This window comes from Lithobates pipiens, unplaced genomic scaffold (genome assembly GCF_037356315.1).
Source record: "Lithobates pipiens isolate NorthernLeopardFrog02 unplaced genomic scaffold, aLitPip1_a1.2 Scaffold_22, whole genome shotgun sequence".
NCBI lineage: Eukaryota > Metazoa > Chordata > Amphibia > Anura > Ranidae > Lithobates > Lithobates pipiens.
In genome coordinates, this window is record NW_027507784.1 from 306,261,478 (window position 1) to 306,272,641 (window position 11,164).

Consider the following 11,164-nt stretch of genomic DNA (forward strand, 5'->3'; position numbering starts at 1 on the left):
CCACATGCCTTAAAAACGTGTATTTTAAATGCATTACTACAACACAATTCTTTCTGGGCCCTAAAGCATTTGTAACCTTTACCTACTCTATTAAAAAAACAGTGTTTTTTTTTTACTGTGTCCCCATGAGGTAAGCGTGACTACAACAAGAAGAGATGGGATCTACCGCAACGTGGGCAACAGAAACAACAATAAAAAATAAAACACCGGTTTTACTATATCTATAACAAACAATTTATTTTAAATTTCGCTGAAGTGTTGGGTCAGGTTTTTCTTGCAGTGTCCCCGCTGAGGAGATTCACCCCGTTTGTCCTGGCAACCATTGTCACCGGGTCAGAAAGTGACAGAAAAGCCTATATTTTATGCTTGTAACTGGAACAGGAAGTGAAGGGCCATCATTCAACTGTCTAACAGGGAAATTCCCCTCACTTAGGAGAGATTTCCTGTCACTTCCTGAGGTGTTTCCATTACAGGAAGTGAAGGGGAAAGGGTTAAAAATAAAAATAAAAAACACACACTAGAGAGAGGATCTTATTTGCTGACACTCCTGCTGTGGTGAAACTACAAATCCCATCATGCTTTTCCTTTGACTCCCCAATGAGATTTGTAGTTTGACTACAGGTTGAATGTCCAGGTTACCTTCCCTGCTGTAGCCAAAACGTAAAAAAAAAAAAAAAAAAAAAAAAAACAATAATAATAATAATAATAATATGTATGTATGTGTGTACACACTATAGAAACACCTTAATGTTTGTTTGGCTTAATGTACACTGGACATTTTAAAGCCTCTCCTGAACTATTTAACTTGACCGATAGTAAACAACGCTGAAAAACATCAGTTTTGGCGTGTTTAAATGCCGCGTTTGTGTTTAGAAGCGTTTTTTTTTTTTAAATAGTCAAAAACTTATCCCTATTAAAAACACCTATAAATGAAACAAGGCTAAAAACACGAGTTACTGCGTTTACAAGCTGTTACAGGCATTTGGTGTTTCAAATGCCTTTGAACATTCGTCCTGAACGCATTTTTTTGCTTTCCAAAAAATGCTTCTAAATTCAACTGCCTAGAAATGACTATTAACGACCCTGTGTACATGTACTGATAAGAGAACAGGACAATTCAGGGGCAGCTGAAAAAATAAAAAAGGCTCAACTGCTCCTAAACGTCGGTTTACCAGCAGCAGTGTACATGAGTCCTAACATATACTCCAGTAAAAAAAAAAAAAAAAAAAAAAAAAAAAAAAAACACCAAGACAGTTTAAGAGCCCTTTCACACTGGGGCGGGCCAGGCATTAGCGGCGCTTTACCGCTGTTATTGCAGCAATTTTCGGCGGCTATTGAGGAGCTTTTAACCCCTGCTAGTGGCCAAAGGGTTAAAAGCGCCCGAGTTGCAGCACTGCCAAATCGCTTCCCACACTCATTTTAATGGGCAGGGGCAGTGGAGGAACGGTGTATACATCGCTCCCCCACCGCCTCAAAGATGCTGCTTGCAGGATTTTTTTTCCCCGTCCTGCAAGCCCACTGCCTCAGTGTGAAAGCACTCAGGTTTTCACACTGGGTAGGCTTGAGGAGCTTTTCAGGCGCTAAAACACCTGAAAAGCGCTCCAGTGTGAAAGGGGTATAATAATCCATTTCGGACAGGCAAGCCATGCCACCTATTCATACCATGCCAGCTTCATGCCACGGCCTATCCAGTCTGGGGTGGGCAGCTATGAGAATTGTACCAATGTCAGCCTATCCGTATCCTATCTTTGTACCAGGCCTGCGAACCTAGTATTTCTATAGCACCGACATATGATTGAGGGCCTTACAGAGGGCATAGACCCATTTAGATCGCCATGTGCAGCATTAGCCCTAGAGTTGCCACCTCATCCCTTTAAACCCAAACACATTAATTACACAGGTTCTGTGGCCGATTAAGGTGGTACCACTTGCCGACTGGCTCCTGTACATATATGTCGGCACTTTAAAGATGGATATCTGGGTAGCGGCAGCAGCTGCTGCCATAACTGAGATATCCATCTTTTCAGCCGGCGGTCCCGTTTATGATAACGGTGGTCTCTGCGGCGAGATCACCGTTATCGGCGGCAGGAGATGGGACACCCCCCTTCCCGCCACTCTCCGCTGCTTACCGGAGCAGTCAGCAGTAGCGGAGGCAATTGGGATCTGTCCGGGCTGGGTAGGGAGACGAGTGTGGCTAAGATGGCCCCCACCTGTCTCCATACCATAGCAGGGTGGAAGCGATGTCAAAACGTCACTTCTGCCCATACGTCTTAAAATTCACATTTTTTTATTGTTATTTTTTTTTTTCAAATTACAATTTTTTTTTCCCTTTTATTGAATTTAAGTCCAAATATGAGATCCGAGGACTTTTTGACCACAGATCTCATATTTAAGAGGACCTGTCATGCTTTTTTCCTATTACAAGGGATGATTACATTCCTTGTAATAGGAATAAAAGTGACCCATTTTTTTATTTTATTTTTTTAAACTGTGTAAAAATTAAAGAAAAAAAATTTTTTTTTTTTAAAGCGTCTCGCCTCGACCAGTTTGCGCGCAGAAGCAGACGCATATGTGAGTAGCGCCCGCATATGTAAACGGTGGTCAAACCACACATTTGAGGTATTGCCGTGATCATTAGATTGAGAACAATACTTCTAGACCTAGACCTCCTCTGTAACGCAAAACATGCAACCTGTAGAATTCCTTAAACGTCACCTATGGAGATTTTTAAGGGCAAAAATTTGACGCCATTCCACGAGCGGGTGCAATTTTGAAGCGTGAGCGACATGCTGGGTATCAATTTACTCAGCGTAACATTATCTTTCACAATATACAAAAAAAATTGGGATAACTTTACTGTTGTCTTATTTTTTTTATTTTAAAAAAGTGAATTTGTAAGACCGCTGCGCAAATACGGTGTGACAAAAAGTACTGCAATGACCGCCATTTTATTCTCAGGGTGTTAGAAAAAAAGTATAACGTTTGGGGGTTCTAAGTAATTTTCTAGCAAAAAAACGTGTTTTTAACTTGTAAACACCGAGTCTAAAAAAAAAAAAAAAAGAGGCCTGGTCTTTAAGTAGTTAATCTTACTTGTTGCCTTATCTGCATTAAATTAGCCTCAGAACCTGTGTAATTCATATGTTTTTGGGTTTAAAGGGATTAGGTGGCAACCCTTATAAGCCCACTTAGGCCCCATTCACACATGAGCGTTTTGTAGCTTGAAGCTACAAAACGCTGGAGGGGGGAAAAAAAAAATCTATTATTCTCTATGGAGAAAGTGCACATCTCCACTCCAAAACGCCTGAAGCTCAAACAAGTTCTGGAGCTTCTTTTTATGCAGATTACAGGCGTTTTTCTTTTTGCATTGGTGACCATTTGACCTGTACAAAATCATGGGAAAACAAAATGTGCGACTTTCTGCCTGAAAACGATACGCTCAAGTGTGAATGCAGCCTTAGGGTTTTGTACAAAGCCACAGGTTACATCAGCACACAGTAATAGCAAATTACTAACAGGACAGCTAAATGGATTAAATGATAGGTTTAAAAGGCATTCACAGATAAGAAGTATAGTACAAAAGACATTTAAATAAGTCTTAAGCTGATAGAACAAGGAGGGCCATAGAAAGAAATTAAATCAACAACGGGAGTCATCAATAAAGATGGCGCAGATCACAGAGTGACAAGTAGCATTTCAATTGGTCTGATTTCTTAATCGTGTTTTAAGGAAAATGGCCACAGCAACAAGATTCTTTCAGTTTCATACTGCACTGGAAGAAGAAAAGGCAAAACCTGGTTGCCATGGGTAACAGACTGTTTCTTTGGGATGTTTGATAAATGAGGCCTTGCTTATGTGAGCCAACAGGAGGCCATGGAAGTAAATGGGGAGCACAGGCTTAATCTCTCCATTGCAAGGCTAATTAAGGCCTCATTCACACGCGGCGTATCAATGCGTAGCCCATGTGAGGACCACATTTACAAGCACGAAGATGAAGTTGCTATTCCCAATATGAGATCCAGGCGGGTGTGGATGCACGGCCCCGAAAACACAGTGCGAGTTTGGGGACATGCACAGATGTCCTATTAGGAGCAGTGACTGTTCGTGCCGCTGCTGTCTCCCAAATGGCATCAATGGGACTCCATACTCCCCTCCAGGAAGAGGTACAGAAAAACCTGTGCAATCTCCGTGTACGGAAACACAGCTCTCACATGGGGTATGTTTTTATGCGCCCCACGTGAATATGGCCCAGTTTACAAGGTTCCTCACGCTGAGTTTTTATTTTATTTTTTTACGCTTTGATGCATTTTTAACATATTTTCACTGCTTTTCTGGGCTTATTTAACAGTCATGTGTTTATCGTTTTGTACTAGCGCGCAATTATGTGCAGACAGCCTATACATCAGCTTTACGGACTTACCCACACAACTGAGTTTGGCAGGGACAAGAGCATGGTCCTGGATGAACAGGCCCTGCCTACCTGTCAAAATGGACTGTGAAGGCGATTGCGTACAGCCAATGCCTATCCATTCACTTATATAGGCACATAGCTCTATGATAGTACAAAAAGGCTAAAAACAAAAGACTGTAGGGGCTCCGAGTGAATGAGGGCAAAAAAAAGCTTTAAAAAAAAAAAAAAATGCAAACATTAAAAAATACAAACACAAATAATGCAGAAGCACAAGTGTGAACCTAGGCCAAGGTTGGGTGCATGCAATGGTAATTTTCACTACAACGATTGTATCACTAATGAATCGCTAGACATCGGCAACAATAGAGCAAAAAACATTTTAGCGATTAATCACTACTAGTAGCACAATGCCTCAAATTTGGGCGACTGATTGCTTCTACGCTCAAGTCTTGCGTACGCATAAAAAAGTAATAGTGATTAGTAGTTGGATAATCACAGGTGATGAAGAGCATAGCAAAAAATGCTGGCGTGATCCCTAAGGTGCTGTAGTAGGGAACGGAGAAGCACACTGATTGAGAGTGGGAGAAGCGAGCGGATTTGTTGGTGAATCCAAACGATCGCCTTCCTTTTCCTAAAACAAACAGATGCTGGAGGTGCCAGCAACACATCTTCCTGGTCCCCCGCATGGCCAAGCACAATGTTTACAGACCCAGTGACAGCCATAACGGTCTTAAAATCCAACTGGCCTCTAGCATCCATGATGGCCTTTAGCCAGGGATACCCAAGACAACTACTGGAAACTTCTGTCTAACTTGCACGGCCACAGAAGTAGCGATCACTTTATGGAGCCATTTGCCATCTAAAGCCAAAACCTTTTCATTCAGTTTTGGATAGTGTGCCAAGAGGTTAGAACACCGGCTATCTTTTAGTACCTGTCTGCGTCAAATTTTTTTTGTCCTGGTGACCACTGTTACCAAACATAAAAAGTGATGAAAAACCCCAATTTTTGTATGTTCTTCATGTGCCAGTCCTAGCCCCTGCGTGGGCAGCCTAAATACTTCTGACATTGTATCTCTCAATGCTATATCTGCAATAATAATTATTGAACTTGACCCCCCCCCCCCCCCCCAATTTTTTAGTTTTCCCTGGGAACAGCAATAGAGGGAAAATAGTCCAATAGAACATTTGTTGTGGTGACAACTGTCTAAAAAGGGAGAGCTCCTCATACTTCCTGTTAAGTCTATGAGACAGGAACTAAAGAGAAATCTCCCCAATAGAACATAAACAAAAAAAAAACGCACTCCCTTGTAATGGCGCTCCCTCGGCTTGATATTGGCAAGGGTACCAGGAAAAAACGATTTACAGTACTTACCTTATCCCTTGCTCCAGCAGGTTCCCCTTTCCATGTAACTGGTCCCCCGAAGTCTCTTCTCTTCAGTTTGGCGGTCACAGATGTGACACCTTCATATACAATGCAATGCATTGCAAGTAAGGCTGCCAAAAGGAGTGCCCACAATCCAGAGGTGATCATCAGCTGCCAGGGGAACAAAGGTAGGTAAAAGTGATTTTTAAATGGTACCCTGGGCAAAAACAAGCATTTAACCCTTGCAATGCGGGGGAGCCCCAACACAAGGGTATTTTTTCATATACCTGGAGTTCACTTTTAACCAATTCCTACTCTGTCCATATTTAAAAAGAAAAAGTTAGATATTATTTAGAAGTACTCTAAAGGTGTTATATACACATTAACAACATGTTCTGACATGTACTCAGTACTTGTATAAAGTAAGGATTAATTTTCTTACAAACAGAGGAAGCCATTGGGAAGAATGACGCCATTCATCCTAAAACTATGCAAAAAAAAAAAAAAAAAAAAAAGCATGCAATCAGCCATTCAGCATGCTGCAAAGCTCATATGTATTCTATACAGCACTCCTAAATACTTGGCATGCTTCAGGAATATACATTGAGCTCCCTCTTAATTATTTTACATTCACCAGTACAGTGAGCTGTAAGTTCACCTTTTCACAAAAAAAAAAAAAAAAAAAAGAAAAAGTTGAAGTAACACCCGACTGCAGTGGTCGTCAACTTATGAGCTAAAGGGGGCCTCAAATGTGGCCCCTGACATCACCAAAGGGCTGTACATAATGAGAAATATATGTCATGCTTATGGGCACTGTCAGAAACTGCAGACCGAGGAAAGGAGGGTCAGAGATTGTGGACATGTTACATTTTTCGGCTGGGGATATGCTGCAGAAGACAATATAACACTGAGATGTTACATGAGGCTCGTAGAGATCAATGCTTCCCACTACAGACTGCCGAGGTTCAAGGGACACACATCATTTACCAAAAGGCGGCATGTGTCCCTTAGGCCGCAGGTTGGGCAACAGGGCCATATGCCCTCCCCACTGCACTTAAAGTAGTTGTATACTCAATTTTTTAACTTTTACCTACAGGAAAGCCTATAATAAGGCTTACCTGTAGGTAAAAAAAATATCTCCTAAACCTGTACGGTTTAGGAGATATTCCCCTCGGTATGCGCCGCTGACTGCAGCGGCGCATGCGCACAAGGGGATTCTCGGCCTGAAAATCCGGCAGTGGCCGGCCGGAATGAAATCTCCCGCGCGCATGCGTGGAAGTGACGATATCGCGGCTCCGGCCACTCACATCGCCGGAGCCGCGATACCCGGAAGAAACGCAGAGGGAGCATGTCAGCTCCCTCGGCATGGATCGGGCCAGATGTCGGGGCCTCGTTCTAAGGTAAGTATTTCATAATGAGCTAGTATGCGGTGCATACTAGCTCATTATGCCTTTTGCTTTGCAGGTTTAAAAAAAAAAAATAATAATAATAAATGTGCGGGTTTACTACCGCTTTAACTCCGTGGGTGATTAGCGGTCACTACCCACGCAGCGGTTCGGACATTTGAAAGCCCCACACTTTTTCCCTTGAGCTTCCAGGGCAGATCAGAGCAATTCAGATTGGTCAAAGTGGTCACCAGCTGCATGGGCAGTGACAGCAAAACACCTATGGAAGTAAAGCGGGGACCAGGGTAGGGTGTTAGTTCACATTTTCATTTTTTAAAGGAAATTGTAAATTTACACTCTAAAAGGGGTTTCCACTTTTAAGTGGACCCCTTCTAGGGTTATGTAGCAGTGTGTGTGTGTGTGTGTGTGTGTGTGTGTGCGCGTGTGCGCGTGTGCGCGTGTGCGCGTGTGTGCGTGTGTGCGTGTGTGCGTGTGTGGGGTTGTGTCAGTTCCAACACCTATTTCTAGTATCCCAACTGTAGTACTAAAATTGATAAACGATTAATGGTTAGCAGTAACACTTGATAGCCTACTCTCAACATTTTACCCCAGAGCCAACCTTAAAATAATTGACTGCCTATGGAGTTAGCCAGCCATTAGGGTTCCTCCAAAAGTTGGCAAGGGTTCCTTGAGCGGAGGCCGATTGATCTCCCGGGCAATGGTGGGTGCATAATTCTGAGGTCAACACCACTTGCCTGTGTCGGAACCATGATCCAAATGGTCTTACTGGTTTTCCATAAAGGATACATTCTTCCCACATAGATCAACAGTGGAATAGGTGTTTTTTTAGTTGACATCCCCCCCCCCCCCCACCCATCAACTGTTTTAGGCAGGGGTTCCTTATTTGAAAAGTATTTTATGGGTTCCGCTGGGGAAAAAGGGTTGATAAATAGTATGGAGCGGCACCTTTTTGTACTCAATCGACTGAGCACTAAACTGTGGCATGCTACTTGTGTAGATTACTCAACAGGGTACCATGTGCTTAGGCATTGTGTAGTAGCAAGAATGCCACCCTTAAAAACCACTTAATAGATCGCTGGTGTCATGCCATTGGCTCCGCTAGGTGGCTTTGGATTGTAAACTATGCACTCAGCATCTGATTGGAGGTCAATCAGCCACAAGTCAAAAGATGAATGCCCCCTTACAGTGGAGGTCAGTGGCAAGAATGCCCCCTTACAGTGGAGGTCAGTGGCAAGAATGCCCCTTACAGTGGTGGTCAGTGCAAAGCATGCCCTTTTTGATAGTGGTTAGTGAAAAGAATTCCTGCCCACATTGATGGTCAGAATACAACCCTTATAGACCTCTAAAAAGATCATTGGTCTTGTGCCACTGGCTCTGCCAATTGAAGTTGGCCCTGGAACTATGAAGGTACCATCAGACAGGAGGTCAATCAGCCACAAAATCAAGGTACCACTAGAAACCTCTAGAAAAGTGGTTCACAACTCCTGTCCTCAGGACCCACTAACAGGTCAGGTTTGCAAGATAACTGAAATACATCACAGGTGATATCATTTGCTGCTCAGTGATTGCAGTATTCTAGTCTGCATCTCCCCAAGGCAATACTTAAAGGTTGGCCTGTTAGGGGGTCCTGAGGAACCCTGGTTAAGAATGGCATACCACATGTTTTGCTTACTCCAGAAGGAGATATGCGCTCCATCTGTCAAGCAATCATATGCTACTCCTAGGGATTAATCATTGATTTTCATAGCACAACTGAGCTACCAAAGCTCTGGCCTAATGAGGGCAGCAAGTGGCCAAATTCCTCCATGGCAAAGGTGTAACTCTTAGGTTCAGGTGACCGTACACAACCTGCTGAAAGCACACAATTATGTTGCTGGTCTATGACAATCGGACCACGTAAAGCTAGAACGCATCGAAAGAACTTGATGCCACACGCCAAGTGTTCCAGCAAGAGGAGAATGGTGTGGTGTATTTTTATCTGACAACATCTGGCGAATCCTACTATCGCAGACAGATGGCTCTACCACCTTTACGTCTACAGTAGGTGAGCGATCTTGCTGGTCTATGGCCAGAGCTAAGGCTTGAGTGGTGGTCACCACTGGTTTTAGGACTGACACACAGATGGCGGCACATGAGCGGAAGGGTGATGGGAGGTTCAGCTTCCAGGTGTAAAATGAGGCTTCACTTGAGAATTGTCCACCTTAGTACACTTACCGGTTCAGCATCCATGGTGGCATCAAAGAACGCAACACTGAGCGCCCCCTTTTGTACCCTGTGTGTACAGGGCCTTATCAGAAGTGGAGAGCCCCCTTTAAAGCAGGCTCAAAGTGAAGACAAGTTTATAAAAGGGTGTGAAAAGTTTTAGGAGGTGGAATGATGGAAATAATAGGCAGTGTGAGTGCAGAACATGAACCTGGAGGGACCAGGAGCGGGACAGGGGAGCAGATCAGTCCCAGCAGGACAGTGACTACAGGAATACTGAGGCTGGAGAAGTTTACTGGAACTCACAAAGTCCCGGAGGAAGTCAGGGTGGAGAAGACCTCGTACCCAGACCAGTCCCGGACCAGTCCCAGGTGTCACCCACCCCTCCCCCGCCCGGCTCCCCCAATTCCCGGGTGTCGCCCCCATGCGGGCACACTCACCTCCCCACCGTCTGGTTGGCCAGCTGCCGCATACGATTGAACTGCTTCTTCATGATGACGGCCGGAGGATCCGATCACTAATAATCCATAGAGAGCCGGGAGAGCCCGGGGAAGAGGCCGACACACTACGCACAGAGCCCGGGGCTCCGGAGTGGGAGAGTGCCGACACCTCCCAGCCACACACACAGCCCGGCCCACCCTGTGGGCTTCACTCTGAGCACTCCTCCTCCTTCCCAGGATCCACTCCTCCTTCCTGTCCGGACACACTCCTCTCCTATAAACTTCTCATCGCTGGACCCAAGAGCTGACACTCACTCCTCCTTCATGTCCGGCCACATTCCTCTCCTATAAACTTCTCATCGCTGGACCCAAGAGCTGACACTCACTCCTCTTTCCTGTCCGGACACACTCCTCTCCTATAAACTTCTCATCGCTGGACCCAAGAGCTGACACTCACTCCTCCTTCCTGTCCGGACACACTCCTCTCCTATAAACTTCTCATCGCTGGACCCAAGAGCTGACACTCACTCCTCCTTCATGTCCGGACACACTCCTCTCCTATAAACTTCTCATCGCTGGACCCAAGAGCTGACACTCACTCCTCCTTCCTGTCCGGACACACTCCTCTCCTATAAACTTCTCATCGCTGGACCCAAGAGCTGACACTCACTCCTCCTTCCTGTCCGGACACACTCCTCTCCTATAAACTTCTCATCGCTGGACCCAAGAGCTGACACTCACTCCTCCTTCATGTCCGGACACACTCCTCTCCTATAAACTTCTCATCGCTGGACCCAAGAGCTGACACTCACTCCTCCTTCATGTCCGGCCACATTCCTCTCCTATAAACTTCTCATCGCTGGACCCAAGAGCTGACACTCACTCCTCTCCTTCCCAGGATCCACTCCTCCTTCCTGTCCGGACACACTCCTCTCCTATAAACTTCTCATCGCTGGACCCAAGAGCTGACACTCACTCCTCCTTCCTGTCCGGACACACTCCTCTCCTATAAACTTCTCATCGCTGGACCCAAGAGCTGACACTCACTCCTCCTTCATGTCCGGGCACACTCCTCTCCTATAAACTTCTCATCGCTGGACCCAAGAGCTGACACTCACTCCTCTCCTATAAACTTCTCATCGCTGGACCCAAGAGCTGACACTCACTCCTCTCCTATAAACTTCTCATCGCTGGACCCAAGAGCTGACACTCACTCCTCCTTCCTGTCCGGACACACTCCTCTCCTATAAACTTCTCATCGCTGGACCCAAGAGCTGACACTCACTCCTCCTTCATGTCCGGACACACTCCTCTCCTATAAACTTCTCATCGCTGGACCCAAGAG

At 45.0% G+C, this 11,164-nt stretch overlaps 1 protein-coding gene across 4 annotated transcripts in view; it reads right to left on the bottom strand.

The window, feature by feature from the left end:
* ARHGAP17 (Rho GTPase activating protein 17) overlaps positions 1-10,020 on the bottom strand; it is a 186,318-nt gene extending 176,298 nt beyond the window's left edge. For all 4 annotated transcript variants that reach the window (XR_013261916.1, XM_077449329.1, XM_077449331.1 and 1 more), the window contains exon 1: positions 9,820-10,020. Coding sequence is in view for 3 of the 4 variants with exons in the window: in XM_077449329.1 (XP_077305455.1) it covers positions 9,820-9,872 (53 nt within the window). In the remaining variant the exon portion in view is untranslated. The remainder of the gene's footprint in view (positions 1-9,819) is intronic.
* Between the last annotated feature and the right edge of the window lie 1,144 nt (positions 10,021-11,164).